General features: G+C 43.3%; 1 protein-coding gene across 1 annotated transcript; it reads left to right on the top strand.

Annotated features, from left to right (window-relative positions):
- Nucleotides 1-326: 326 nt before the first annotated feature.
- Nucleotides 327-13308, top strand: EAF2 (ELL associated factor 2). Its single transcript, XM_035332269.1, has 6 exons — nt 327-508; nt 2575-2669; nt 3351-3487; nt 4194-4339; nt 7729-7995; nt 12464-13308. Exons 1-6 carry the CDS (start codon nt 403-405, stop codon nt 12508-12510), a joined length of 798 nt encoding a protein of 265 aa, XP_035188160.1. The 5' UTR covers nt 327-402; the 3' UTR covers nt 12511-13308.
- The last annotated feature ends 2052 nt before the right edge of the window (nt 13309-15360 follow it).

Genomic DNA, 15360 nt, shown 5'->3' with positions numbered 1-15360 from the left:
GGACGGGAGCGCGGCCCCGCCCGCCGTGACCCCCGCGGCACCCCCCTCACCCCCCCTCCGCCTCCCCGCCGCGTGGTCGCGGCCGCCCTGCGCCAATCAGAGCGCGGCGCTGAAGGAGTAGGGGGGCTCATTTGCATATCCGCGTGCCGGCTCGCCCCTCCGGCGGCCCGGTGGATAGGCCCGGTGCGAGCCGCGAGGGGAGGGGCCGGGCGGGGAGGTGGGGGCGTGGCCTCGGGGCGCAGGGGGCGTGGCCGGGCGGCGGCGAGGCCCCGCCCCCGCGACGCTGGGGATGTGCGGCGGTGGCGGCGGCCGGTCCGGGTCCGGGGCGCGGGGCCGGTCCCGGTGGCGGTGCCGGGCATGGTGCGGGCGGTGCCCGCCGCGTGAGCGCTGCCCGCCGCTGCCATGAACGGCGCGGCCCCGCCGCCGCTCTTCGACCCCAAGGAGCGGGTGCTGAAGCTGGGCGAGACCTTCGAGAAGCAGCCGCGCTGCGCCTTCCACACCGTCCGCTGTGAGCGCGGCGGGGCTCGGCTCGGCCCGGCCCGGCCCGGCCCGGCCCGGAGGGGGGCACCGGGAGGGGGGCTCGGGGACGGGTTACGGGGGGGAGGCTGGGCTGGACGGGGGGAGCTGGGCGGGGTTCAGTGGGTGCTGCCCCGCCAGGGTAACCCCGATTCTGGGGTGGGCTAAGCCCGGCTCTGGTGCCTCCTGCCCTTATGGCTTGCTGCTGACTCTAGTTTGGGGACTTATCCTCGAGTCTGTGCTTTATCTCCCTTTCCTACAAGCGAGGCGCAAGCTGGCGCGTCCCGCAGCTCAGCCGCGGGCAGGGGTTTCTCTCTGGCACCCGAAGTCCTCCTTAGCAGGCGAGTAAGGGCGAAGGCGTCTGCTGGGTGACAGCAAAGATCAGATCTCAATTTATGGGTCCTGAAACCAGCCCCACAGCTTCCTAAGGCATTAACCACCCGGCTGCTGGAGCTCCAAGCCAGCATCGTACCTGATTCCCAATGAGGGATTTGGGCTCTGTTTTATGCTTTTCCCTATGGGGCTTTGCTGTGGCCGTGGGGGCTGCATCCCGCGACTCCCCCGAGCCCTCCTGCCACGGGCAGCGGTGTTGAACCCAGCAGCTCCCCGGCCAGCAGGGCGCCGTGACCAGCAGTGCGTGCCGTGCCAGGCTGCGTGGCAGGGACAGCATGCTGAGCTGCCACCCCGTGGGACCCACAGGGTGCTGGTGGGCCCTGTGCCCAGCTTGCTGAAGCCGTGGACCCAAACCTGTGTGGGTTATAATGTGCCTCTTGATGCTGTCTGACCTCTCTAGGTCTGTGCATGACCCTTAGCCTTAGCCTTTCCTAATTCTTTTGGGGTGGAAAAATACTTTGAAGGTAATGACACCTTACATGGCTGCAGTGCTGATGCCTGAGCACACGTGTGTTTTAAATGTCTCAGGCTTCTGAAAAGGACCAGCATTGATGTCTTGGTTTTGTTTAAAACTTATTTTAGTTGATACTTAAGATGCTGAAAAGGACAAAAATGAACATACTGAAATGCAAGTTTTGGTCAGTCAGCTTCTGACGTGTATGTCATAGTGAAATCAGAAGTGGGGACTGGTGATTCACGTTGTTCTTTATGTTTCCAGTGACTCCTATACATCTTCCATGCTTTGGATTGATGCTTCTCTAAGCACAGAATGCTGTGGGGCAGATGGAACCTCCAGGCCCAGGTGGTTCCACCCCCTGCCAGAGGCAGGGACACCTCCCACCAGCCCAGGCTGCCCCCAACCCCATCCAGCCTGGCCTTGGGCACCTCCAGGGTTGGGGCAGCCACAGCTTCTCTGGGCAGCCTGTGCCAGGGCCTCGCCGCCGCGGGGGGCGCTGGCCCCGGGGGAAGAATTTTTTCCTTATATTCATCTAACCCCCCCCCCCCCTTTTAGTTTGAAGCCATCACCCCTTGTCTTATCCCTATCCCCTGACCAAGAGTCCCTCCCCAGCTTTCCTGTGGCCCTCTTTAGGTACTGGAAGGCTGCTGTAAGGTCTCCCTGGAGCCTTCTCTTCTCCAGGCTGCACAGCCCCAGCTCCCTCAGCCTGTCCCCGCAGCAGAGGGGCTCCAGCCCTCTGCTCATCCTCGTGGCCTCCTGTGGACCTGCTCCAGCAGGTCCCTGTCCTGGTGCTGGGGGCCCCGAGCTGAGCGCAGGGCTACAGGGGGGGTCTCACGGGAGCAGAGGGGGAGAGCTGCCTCGCAGGAACTTTCAAGAACTACTTACTGCTTTTCTGAAAGGAAGGAAGGATTTATCTTCTGAAGTAGAACGGAGCTAGTTCAGTTTCCTGTCCATTAACACCTAAAAGCACTTTCCTAATGTTATCGGGAAGGTGGTAGTTAACGTTTATGCTGCGTACGGAGAGAAACCAGCTTGCCTTTGAGTTCTGCTGACTTGTGGAGTGACTTGTTCAGGGGAATGGTAGATGACATGCTAGCAAAAAAAGGTTTTAGCTTAATAGCCTCCAACAGCTGTATTGCTCAGAAGGTGTCTACGTTTATAAGATCGCTGAAAAGCCTGCATATAACCAAGTTGGTTTTTCTATTTAGATGACTTTAAGCCTGCGTCTATCGACACATCCTGTGAAGGAGACCTGGAGGTTGGCAAGGGAGAACAGGTGACGATAACGTTGCCAAATATTGAGGTGAGTGGGGTGGCTGAGGCATGGCAGACATAAGGGGAAGGCTGATTTTGTTATAAATGCATGCTGAGTATAGAAGGATAGGAAGCTTTAATGCTGTTTCACAGCTGAGAGTGTAACATCTAGAGTATAAAAATAATTGTTCTAAAAGAGTAAAGTTGCAAAGGACCTACAGGTTGGACAGCTGTGCTGTAGCTTTAAGTGTACTCGCTGCATTGGAAATATGCTGTAGGATGACCCTGAAGTGTTGCGTACACAGCAGAGCTTCGTGTGGATGTTGGCAGTGCAAGTTTCCCCTTGGTATTTACTGCTGTAGTGCAGTTCTAAAGCAGGAAAGACTGGAAAGGGAAAATTTACTACCTGCCATGCTTTACTGCTCTGCTGATGTGATTACTGAAACCCCTTTTGGTAACAGGAGCCCTACAGTAAGCATGCTCTCATTTGGAAATAAGTGTGAAACTGATTAAACGCTCAGCTAAGCCAGGTGAAATCCCTCTCCAGTCAGTCACCAGCTGCTTTTGGCTGGGATGAGTTTAATTTGAATTTACTGATAACATTTTTAAAAGCTAGCAGCGATTACTTATAATGAACTTTTCATCACTAATGGATTGCTTTCTGTTTATAATAATAATTAAAAAAAAAGACCGCAGTAGTAACACTTGCTGGACCCTTTTGATTTAACAGGGCTCAACTCCACCAGTGACTGTGTTCAAGGGTTCAAAGAAGCCTTACCTAAAAGAATGTATCTTAATTATCAATCATGACACTGGAGAATGTCGCCTAGAGAAACTCAGTAGCAACATCACTGTGAAAAAAACGAGGTGGGTGATTTACAGGAGAAGCACCTATCCTGTACTCAGTATGAAAATCAGTTTGTTCCTGGGTCTAAACTGAGAGATGCTGCAACCCATGACTGTTCTTACTGAAACAGCCTTTTTAGAAGGTCCCCAGCCTTGTTCAGCAGGGTAAAAGGCCTCTTTGCTCAACTCACTGACTTTGCAGCTTTTGAGTACTGACCAACAGAAGAAATAGGATTTTTTTTTTCTTTGACTAAAAGATCTTTTGCTATTAAGAGATGGTAACAATTACCTGATGAATATAGAGGAGAAAAAAAAAATGGAAAAGTAGTTTGCCTACTGTTCCCTGACTTCTCAATGATTTTTTTTAAATTTGACTGTTTTCAGTAATAGTAGTGGCTTGTTCTTTCCCCATACATCTTCATTATTTTTTTTTTTCTGCTGCTGAATCCACAGAACTTGCTTTCAGCAGAATTACTGTGAAGTGTTCCTGGGTAGCCAGGTATTGTAATAAATCAACTGACAAAGGGCTAAAGTTATTGGCACCATATTTAAAAATAAAATAAAAAGGAAAACACATCTAATTACATGCCAGTAAAATAATGTACCTAGAAATCTAATGATGCTATTCAGAAAAGCATGAAACAAATAATTCCGTAACTTAAGGTACAGTATTCCTGCCTTTTTCCTTGCATCTTGTCATCTAGAGTAACTTTATTTTTGCACACAGAGCTGAAGGAAGTAGCAAGGTCCAGTCTCGTATCGAGCAGCAACAGCAGCAAATGCGAAATGCAACCAAGACTCCAAACAATGTTAAAAATTCTCCACCAAAAGAAAAGATGTTTGTGTCTTCTCCTATGGATGACATTGAACGAGGTAAGCTCTGCTGCCACGTTTAGAGTTTTAGAAACTTTGCTCTTAACTAGCAATTAGTTTAAAGAGGAGGTTCGTCCCAGAAGCTGACTATATAAGCACTTTACCCGTGTACAGAAATGACTGCTCTGGCTCAAATGATAACTGAGAAGTATTTCAGACTTACTAAGGTTAAAAAGCAGGTGAACTTTTCAGATAAATAACACAATGGGTTGCCCTGCTCTCTTATAGATTCTTTATTCTGCTGCTTCTTTAATCAAGCATGTAGTTGGTCGTATTGCAGCCCAGAAACCGGCCCAGTTGCTTTCTGTTCTGACATCGCTCCTCGTTCTGTTCTCTGCACCCAGCAAACATACAGGCTGTGGTGCTTTACATCTCAAACTGTAAATTACCGGATGGGACTTGTGAAAGATGATGTTCAAGTGGAAAAGACAGCTAAAAGCCTGCATAAATCAACCCTTGAACACTGCTGTGTACAGCATTCTTGAGACACTGGTTTGGTGAGACACTCGTGCTTTGTTTAGGAGCAGGCCTTGTTCCTTTGGAGGACAAGGGAAATGGCAGGTGGTAATTACTTGCTAGAGAAATACAACCAGGTGGCAGTTTCATTGATCGGAATTGATGTCTATCTCCCAAGATGCTTTGAATTCCTTTAAGCAGGTTTTTCAGATGTGTCATTATAAAGATTTTTTTCATTTGGGGCTTAAACTTTGGCCAGAAATCTTTATACCACAGAAGAGTACTAGGATACATCCTAAATTGCAAAGACAAAGAACCTGAGTGCCTGGAGTAAAATGATGGTGTTTGGTTGTTTTGGGGGGAGTGGGAGTACCGAATGTTGCAAGGCACCAAAGTGGCTGCCAAAACGCATCAAACTCTTTTGTACTGCCAGTCTGATTTTGATGGTTACTAAAGAATGCAGAGTAATTGAAAAACAGGGCTGGTAGGGATCTTTTAAGGTCATCTAAACCATCCTATCCTAAAATTAGATTTCGAAAAATTTTTTAATGTGTTCTTTGAGCTCTCTGGTCACAGACCATGCATTCTCTCTGGCATCTACTCCAAGGCTTTGTTCTCCTTACAGTTCAGGTTATTCCTAATAAATAAAATCTGACAGTAAGCCCATTGCTACTTTAATATTAATCATGCAGGTATAGGCCAGATTGCTCTGCTGCTTTTAAGCAGTTCTTCAGGTACTCAATAGCTGCTATGTCTTTCCGCTTCTTTATGTAAAGCGATGCCAGCTGGTTCAGTCTTCCCTTAGAAACTAAGTTTGCTAGATCTTTGAATCATTGTCACTCTCCTGTCTTCCAGCTAGTCCAAAAACTTCAAGTGTAGTGCCTAAAATGAGTTAGTTTCATCCAAGGTTTTAGCAGTGCTGAGTTGAGTAAGACGAATGTTTGACAGGCACTCTATATTTTCATACAAAAAGACCAAATAGGATCACGTCCCAGTTTAATGCTTGTCATTTCTGCACCAGCACGATACAGTAGGGCTGTGCTCAGCGACCCACTGTAACTCACAGGCTCTTCAGAAGTGTTGCCTGCTTAATCATGCTTCATCCTGTGGTTGTGTAACTGACTATTCCTGTTTAAGTACACTGCTTTGAACTTGTTACTATCTTCATTTTCTGGGGCGGGGGGAAGGTCATTCTGCATTTGTCCTCTAGTGTATGCATAGCCCTTCTTTCCCTTACTTAAAATATTTATTTTTTGAGAATTAAGTTCTTTCAAAATTCAAGGCAAAGATCCCATTCCTCAGTTTTTTGGTATTAATTGCTAGTCTTTTGCTTAAAGCTTTTTCTTTTATTACTGGTCACAGGTGAGAACAGGGAGGAAGAGGCATTAAGTGCATAGGATTTGGGTTACATTTTGATTAGCTGATGACCCCAGCTGGGTGGTAGATCAGTCCTCTAGAATTAATTTTCATGTGATTTCTTGATCTTCACGCTAGTTGCATCCTAATTTTCACCTTAGCTTTTCTAGCTTGTTTTATCTGCTTATGTTCTCTTCTCCATGCCCTTAGTAGCTGCAGGATGCTTCCAACTTTTTACCTCTCTTTTCCTTGTGTTTGAGTCAGTTGGCCAATATGGTCCTTTATTGTACTTTCTGTTCTTCCTTGGCATCAAGCTAGATTTTCCTTGTTCTTATAGCCACACTATTTCAGGAACTGTCAGTTTTCCTGAATGCCTTTCTTCCTTTACACTGGCCTTTGATAGTGCAGAATTAGGAGGCTTCATGGAAGTTTTTGTTGAGGCTTACTCTTTTGTTCTCCTTTCTTCACTTGATTAAGTTCTGAACAATCTTTCTTCTCGATCACTTTCATCTTCAACCTGTTCTTCTGTATTGGGTAAATTTGAAGTGAGATGAGGTCCCCTCCTATTTGCTTTTCATGTCTGCTATATCAAAGTTGTTCCTGAAGTATTCTGAGTGCTTGTAGGGCTGTCTTAGCAAATGGCTGGGTAGCTCCAATGTTGTATGATGATGAATTTCTGTACTCTGGATTACACTTCCAGTTGCTGTATAAAATCTCAGTCCAGCAAGGTTTGGTGGTCTGTTTCAGATTTCTTCCTTCAGCATCACCTACATCTTGTGTAATTATTGTGTACCGTTTCTGCAAAACTTAACTTTCTCTGTTGGGGGACTTCAACTATTATATATCAAAAACGCATACCGTGCAACACAACCTATCCAGTCATGCCATCCTAAATATTAGAGTCAGGCGAGTTTTTTGCCAAGAATGCAATTTGAGTCAGACCGATGTGTTAACTTCCAGTATTTCTTGTCTTTCTCTTGTTGTTCTAGCTTTTTTTTTTTCACAAGTCTATAAAAAGTCTATAAAGAGAGTAAGGCTTTGAAATTTTCCTAATAGTAAACTGTAGATAGTTTCCTCGGATATTCTGTGTGCTTTGCATTTTCAGCAAAATGTCATAACGTCCATGCGCGTTGGTTGCTCTGCTGAACTGCTGGGAGGCATTTTGGGTGCAGCTCCAGACATCTTGCTGCTAACTTATCTGCGTGATGGTAACTGCAGTGCTTAGTCAGTGAAAGGCATCTTTAGGGTGCTGAGAAAAATACAGAAGACTTGCCAGCTGCTGAAGTTAAAGGCTGATGTGGGGTTAGCGTTTGGGTGCACAGTTACCCTTGTTCTAATGCTTGGCTTGAAAGGGAGAAAAGGCCCAAGCTCTGGGGGAAGAAAACACACGACAGGCTAGATGTTTGCTTGTACTCTTTACTTTGTTCTGGAGTTTTCTGCAGTTTTTTTTTTCTGAGTTGCTATAATGTGATGACTAACGTACCTGATTTCTGTTGTTGATTTTTGTTATTTTTTTGTCTGTCTTATATTTCAACTAAGATGACTGCTAACTGAGAAACAAATTGTATCGTTTGCAGAGCTAAAAGCAGAAGCCAGTATCATGGACCAGCTGAGCAGCTCTGACAGTTCGTCTGACTCTAAAAGTTCTTCATCCTCTTCATCCAGTAGCGAAAACAGTTCCAGTGATTCTGAAGACGAGGAAGCGAAGCCCTCTCTTCCTATGTCAATGCCGTATTTGCAGCCACAGCCTACTGTGTCTGCCATACCACAACAGGCTGTCCCTGACAAAGATGCCAGTCATAACAGATCCCAAGAGAGCAGTGGTCATATGATGAATACACTACGTAAGTACAAAGGCTGTTCTTTTCTTAGTACACAATTCCAGACATCGAGATGCTGAAAGGAAACCATATTGTTTTTAAGTATGTCTCTGTTATAATTAAAACTGTGGGAAGTGATGCTAGGGTTTGATTGTTCAGCAGAGGTCTGAATTAGGCACTGGACTAGAAGGCTCTTGGTCCCAAGAGATACTAAATTAAAGCTGAGGTAGTTGAAAATATTTCCTAAGCCTTTCTGGCTTCCTCCCAGTTATATACATTGGGACTGCAGAACAGTAATTTTGTAATGAAAATACTTGAGCTAACAGGGCACTCCCAAAACATATGCTTATAATTTCTTGGTTAAAACTATGGGAAAGATACTACACTGGCAAAACTTGGAATTACAGAAGAGAGTATATTCCTAGCTACTTTAGTTACTATTATTCATGGCACTGTTCCACCAGGCAGCAGGGCAAAACTCCCCTCCACATATAAGTGAGGAGATGGTTTGCTTTCAGGTGATACTATCTTACCCCACCAATTCAACCAACTAAAAATGCAATTTGAAGAGGAGCTGCTACGTTGTTCAAGTGGTCGCTGTACAGCTTGGAATTGAATGCTCAGTGTAGTCCAAAAAGGAGAGTTTGGATAGGGAAGGGGGGTCAAAGTAGTAGGCGGGGTCTTAAATTTGCTACCTAAATAGGAGTATTCAGATGTAGAAGATGTGAGTATTCAGCTATGGTGATGCTTTGAAAGTGAGTATGTTTTTAATTAGGTCCCTAGCTGCCGGGTCACAGTATGAAGACATTCCCATAAAGCCTAATGTGCTGTCTAAGAACTTTAGGGTTTATCATTTATATGTAAACTGATTATACTGAAATTCTAGACTCTGGCAAGTCTGCTTTCACTTCAGTGCTTAATGATAGCATGAACAGGTTTGGTGTTTTTTGTAGCTAGTATTTAAATACTCAAATATCTGTGCTGGTTATTTGTGTACTGCATTAACAGATAAGATCAGATGGAAAGGTCTTGTGACTTCATGGGTAAAGAACTAGTGAAAACACTGTCTTCATTTTACTGTTACTGTGAAGAACAATGTCTTCATGTTCATAATCTGCATAACTTCAGCATGCCATTTATTTCAGCCCTTACTCACAAATGAGATTTCCCGTTCTTCGTGCTTTAAATAAAGCTGTTATGAAAATGAGATTAAGCTCTATCCCCGGTGACAAAATCCCAGCTGACAAAACTTCAACTGAGAAACAAACTCACAAGTACAGGTGGCCAACTCCTCTAGTTTCAACAGTCATAGTGAGAAAATGCTGCATAAAACATGACAACATCAAAGCTTTTACAGGGGGAGTTGGTGACTTGGTGGTGCTTGAGAGCTGTATAGACTGGTGGAACCTTTGTAGCATCAAGCCTTGGGCTTGTTTATCTTGCACAGATATTTAGCTTAATTCCGTTTACTTCTGTCATGGTTACAGATCTATTTCCTGCTTTAAAATTCTGTTCCTAACTTGACTCCTTTTAACATTTAAAATGTACTTCAACTAGACAAAAACCAAAAAAACTCACTTCCAAGGAGAATGTTTCTCCAGCTCACTTGTTGAGGAGATTTGGCAGGAGAGGAAAATAACAGCAAAACCTGGGGGAACTAAATGGCTCATGGTTCCAGCTTGAAGGGCAGGAGTTCTCTGTTGGGGTACACTCTGTTGTACAGTCATCTCTTCCATCTCAAATAATGTTTTACAAAAATAAAATATTGAAGCAACAAATGTCAGCACAAGCAGTTTGCTTGTTTAATCCTGTTGGCAGTTTGTCTGCTTTTGTGCACCTCTGCAGAATCAGGGCTGTGCTGGGTAATTAGTGAAGTTCTCCGCTGGCTTGCTGCGTGCAGGCAGAAGGCTGCGGGAAGGGTTAGGGAGAAGAGTTTCATCTTACATGTAGAAATCATACAGCTGAGCTTTTGTGGAACTTGGAAGACACAGGAGGCGGTGTCCTAGAGCACAGTAACCAAATACTTGTGTCTGATACACATCATCTACCTCCTCAGGAATCCAGGACTCAAAGCTGCCCCTCACCTCTAGCAGCAAGGTCCTCCCCCAAAATCTTGATTCTTCCCTCCTGTCAGAAGCTGATTATATGAGCTCATGGCTTTCCTTATAACAGTTTGTAAATGCTAGCAATGATGAATCTCTTCTTTGTAGATATTTGATCCTATGTTGCTTTGTTTATTTTAGTTTAAGTAAAAGCTAAAGAAAGCTTTATTTCCCAAGAAAAATCAACGCAGACTCTTCTGGGGCAGTGTTCTATGTACACAGCATTCAATACAACTTCACTTCTTTTGATAGTTGGTGCTGGTACAGCAGTTGGTCACGAAACTTGCTTTGTATTTGTGTGGTGTTGGAGTAACGGGATCTGTGAAACACCAGTCACTCTTACGCAAGTTACTGGGGACAGGGATTCAATTATGAATTCAATCATGAATTCAATTAAATATTTTATAGCCATTGGTCTAAAAGTTTAGGAAATACCATAATTTGCATTATAACTTATTTTATCAAATTAGGGCAGGGGGTTGGAATTGGATGATCTATAAAGTCCCTTCCAACCCAAACCATTCTGTGGTAAACTGATAATGCTAATAAGCAGTTGGCTCTGTGGAAGACTGAATTCACATTTTTCCCCCACTTTATTGCTGCCAGCAAAGTACAATTGAGCATAGATGCTTCTTCAGAGTCCTAGTTAAATGAAATTTCCATTCTTGCACCAAACCCACCTGAGAACTCCCAGCTCTAGTCTTATTTTGCCATCTCTCTGAAGGTGTTTTTTAGGGAGAGGGAAACTTTCTGGCCCATTTTTATAACCCTGAAATACATCCTAATGCATTACTTGTAACTCTGGAACTTGGAGTACTCACTTTTCCCATCTGCTGGTTTTCACAAGCACTGGTATTTTTGGCTAGTGTTACGCAGTTTGTGTAATTTTTATTAACTATGTTGAAATAACTTAGAAGGCTGCAGAGTCACTCTTTGGAAGGTTATCTTCTTGTTTGTGCTCCAGCCATCTCCCAGAGCAGGTAGTGAATAATAGGGTTGGGAGTTCCAAGAACTCTTTGCCTGTTTTCCTTTGAGTGATAAATGCGTGAGTTTAATTTGCTAATGCCATTATCTGCCTTCAAATATTATTTCTCAGGATAATGTATTGTCCTGAATCGCTCTTGACATATATATGTTTTTTCAAAAAAAAAAGTTAACATAAAATAATATGGCTGCAAATGTTCCGTTTCTTAGGATTGGGAAGAAAAACCACAGTAGTGTTTCATAGATTGCTGGAAAGAGCCATCTTCACTATTCTTGTTTTATATAAACAGTGTTTTCTGCTTTGTTGCAGAGCTTCATGTACCACTGTCTAAGCGTTAGTGATGACATAGTGGAAAACAAAGGAAGGCTAAATGCAGCCATGTTAAAGACTTCAGTGTTCTGGCAGAAATGATATGCTTGATAACAAAAGATATTATCTGAATGTCTCACTGGTTTTACCCTGTTGAGGTTGTTCTTTTATCCATCTGCAAAAGTGATCTGTAAAGGGTGCTGTAGCTGAGAAAAGAGCATGTAAGAATACTGTGCCTACTCAGCTTCAGTCATTTTACTTGTTTTTTAGGCCACTTCTGTTCAATGAAAGAGATGCATTCTTTTTTTTGTCGTTGTTCATGGCTGTTTGGCAAGGGAGGGGTGAAGAAAAGCATACTAGCTGGAAGAAATTCATAAAATATGTGGGAAACTGCTGATACGATGTAGATTCTCTATAGCATGCTGCTGTATTTTTTTGTTGTTGTTAATTATCTATGATCCTGGAAAGATTCCTTCACTCCCACCCCCCTAAGCTTATGGGTATCCATTGCAAGCACAATGTAGTCTTTCTTCGTGCTTTCCCATTTTGAAATATATATATAGCCTCCAAATTAAAGTGCTGGGTAAAATTGCTTTTGATGTTTTGTTTGTTCACTTGTTCCAAAACCTGTTTGAAATAGTAGGTCACTGATACATCTTTAAAAGGTACATCAAAGAACTGCTGCTCTTGATTGAGACACCACTTTGTTTTCAAGCACAAACAGTTCCGAGTGCATTCAGAAGTTGAAAAAAAAACAAAACACCTTTTTTGCAAGGCTGCATTCAGCAGCAGTGTTCCCACTTATGAAGCATGAAAATGTGGGTAGCAAGGATAGCTAGGTGTCATCTGTTATCCAGTGGTATTAAATGCTTTTGTGGCAAATATGCTAATGTCTTTCCTGCTAAGATTTTAAAATTGTAGAAATGTGGTCTCTCTAAGGCTCTGTCACTGAGGAGTTAGGTTCTACACCCGTTTATTCTCTCGTAGCCTGCCTGGTATTAGTTTTTGTAAGCCTTTAATTGGTAAAGGGGAAAAATCTCGAAAGAATAGAAGTGTTTCCTTGAAAATGACTAATATGATGATTTTTTTTTTTTAGGAAATGACTTGCAGCTGAGTGAATCTGGAAGTGATAGTGATGACTGAACAAAGTTTTGGCCTTAAACGTATCACCTTTTTCGCTAAATATGTCTTAGCATTTGTTTTGCACTAAGATTAGATTACCAGAGACTGGAATGAATGTCCTTGATTTTGATAATAAAGACATCCTAATTTTCTACTGACACATCGCGTCTATAACACAGCAGCATTGATACGTTGTCAGTGCTATGGTTATGTGTTTACCTTTCAAATTACTGTATTTACAGTAAAATTGTGTATGATCTGATTTTGATTATTTTGCCTCAGCCACCTGTTTTACTTGAAACTGATTTGTAACAGCTAGTTACTTTATATAAATAGTTATGGAATGGAGGAATTCCTGATATTTATGGAGGCAAGTTTCCTTCCTATCATTTAAATGTTGAATGCTGATCTTACAGCTTTAACTTGGAGGGTGTAAAAGGGAGTGCAACTAAATGAGGTCTGCTGTGTCAGCTACACTTTTTGTTCAGTTCACAGTTCATACCTTTAAGGAAACTGCTGAATAATGTGGTCCACTAGTGCAGTTACAGTTTACAATTGTTCAACACATTGCTGAATCCTTAATTTCATTGTATTATAGGACTTTATATTTCTGAGCCTCAAGATTCCTGAGGGAACTTGTCTATTCTCTGCCTTTTTTAATGTAACTTGAATAGGCCGGTCTTTTTACAACCTTTTTGTATCTAAATTTAGATAACTGTGGAGACAGCAATGATTTTCTTCATGTAATTCTGTAACGGAAATCAGAAGTTTTCTTTGTAGAAGTATAAAAGTAATTTAATAAAGCAATATTTATCATTTTGTCTGATTGTTTTTTTTACTGGTTAAGAATTCCACATCTTACTTAGAGTAATCATGCCAGTGAAAGGGTCATGCAAAAATGTAGTAGTAAAATGGTAGCTAATAAGCACTCCCCACCCAGCATGCAAGACTTAGGTGTTTATTGCTTTTCCATACATTGAGACAAGTCCAGGTAAGAGCTTGTTGAAAGTTCAGTGATACCAGTGTATAAATGGATGTTTATAGAGGATTATATCCAAATGCAGTACGACAGAAGAGAAGGTGTTTGCTTAGTCTTATTTTCCCCTACATTTGAACTTGTGAACCCCAGGGAAGAGTAAAAATTTAATACTGAAGTTCACTACTGAGCAGTTTCCTAACTAACTATGGGAAATAGCTGTAGGATGAGTTCTGATAAGATAAATCTGCTCACTCTTGCTCAGAAGTCTCACTTTCTAGATTGCAGTGACTGAATCACAGCTGTGTATCTAAATTGTGAGGATTGAATTCTACATGTAAGCCTGAATGTGAAGACACGAAATGCATATTCAACGTATACTATAGATGGTACTAGACTGGCTTATTCTTCCAACTGCTGCTAGTGCCAGTCCCTACTGAACTCTAGACAGATCGAAGCCAAAGTTGTCTGCCCCCTTACCGCAGGGCAGGAATGAAATACTGGAAATGCTGCTTCCTGATCCTTCCCCACCTAGCACTCTCTACCCTCAAACTATGGCACCTGGCCCTGGCCTACACCAGGTACCAGCTCTGTAGTGTTTCAGCTCCCTGAAGTTGGGATCATAAGAAGCAGAACGTTTTCCTGCTCGTACTAAAAGTAAAAAGCTCAAGTTAATGACCGTGGATAAACAGGTCTTTGAGAAGAAAAGGGCTAAGGGCTGACTTCAAGACAGGATGCTATGTAGATAAAGATTCCTCAAACTTTTACGAGATTGAGTTCTCTGGTGCATTATAACTGTTGCTAGGGGAACTCTACCAGACTACTTGGTTCTTGGCACCTGCTATTAATAAAGTCTGCTCTGTGATGTGAGGACCTCTGAGATGTGTTACGAGGGATCTTAGGAGCAGCCCTGAGTACTAAATAGAAGGAGACTCATGATAAAGCAGTGTCCTAAAATGAAATGTCGTCTTTTCACTGGGGACAGGGGGAAGCTGGCTTGCATGAAAGCTTTCTTTTAGGCCAATGCTAAAGTCTACTGCTAGCCAGAATGCCACTGATTTTTCTGAGCAGTTATGCATTTGGGGTGCATGGGAAGAAGCAGGTGTGTGGAAGAACTGACCAGGCTAGGATCTAAATCAGGGAGCAAGTATTATAATCGAGTCTCCCTCAGAAGACAGGAGGAAAAAAAAAAAAAATGCCTACAACAATACAAGAAAATCCTGGCAAGTGCAACCTACCTGTATTTGATACGTAATTGAACTCACGTGTATACAGGTGCTTAAATATAGCTCTGGGGGTAAAGCAGCTTTCCAAGTTCTTGAGACTCAGGACTGTAAATAACCCTATGCTATCTTTAGGATTTGGTCTTTGAGCTAGAAGCTTTCTAGGATGGGAAGAGCTTCAGTTAAGCTTTTGTACAGCACTTAGTGCAAAGTGATTAGATGCCAGTCAGTCACTACCCAGTCTAAATAAGTATGTGACTTAAATGGGTGTATTCTGTTAAATGCACGGGTGTGATAATAATTCAGGAAAGGCTCCCTTTAAATATCAGGGCTGGAGATAAGATTCTGGAACAGAGTTCCTATAGAGATAAGGGGAAAAAAGATAACAGTCCTTAAACGTGTGAAGAAAAAAGTACTGTATGCTGGATCAAGCCCAAATGCGTCTTATCTGGCTCCCTTTGTTCACATAAGTGTCAGGCAGTCAGGTAACCTAAAGAGGTTGTCTGTTTATGTCACTACAGAGGGGATTGGCTTGGGTCTCCTTTGTCACCTGCTGTGGGCATTTGCTCCCCTATGGCTTGGTCTGTGAGCCGTCCTGTGCACTGCTGAGCTACCTGTATCTATTCCTCGAGTGGGTTATTGAAGGGCAGAGGCAAAGAAGTAGCTGGGCCA

The sequence above is a fragment of the Oxyura jamaicensis genome, chromosome 7, assembly GCF_011077185.1.
Source record: "Oxyura jamaicensis isolate SHBP4307 breed ruddy duck chromosome 7, BPBGC_Ojam_1.0, whole genome shotgun sequence".
Taxonomy (NCBI): domain Eukaryota; kingdom Metazoa; phylum Chordata; class Aves; order Anseriformes; family Anatidae; genus Oxyura; species Oxyura jamaicensis.
The sequence above is the reverse complement of the archived record's forward strand: the minus strand, read 5'-3'. Positions and strand labels throughout refer to the sequence as shown.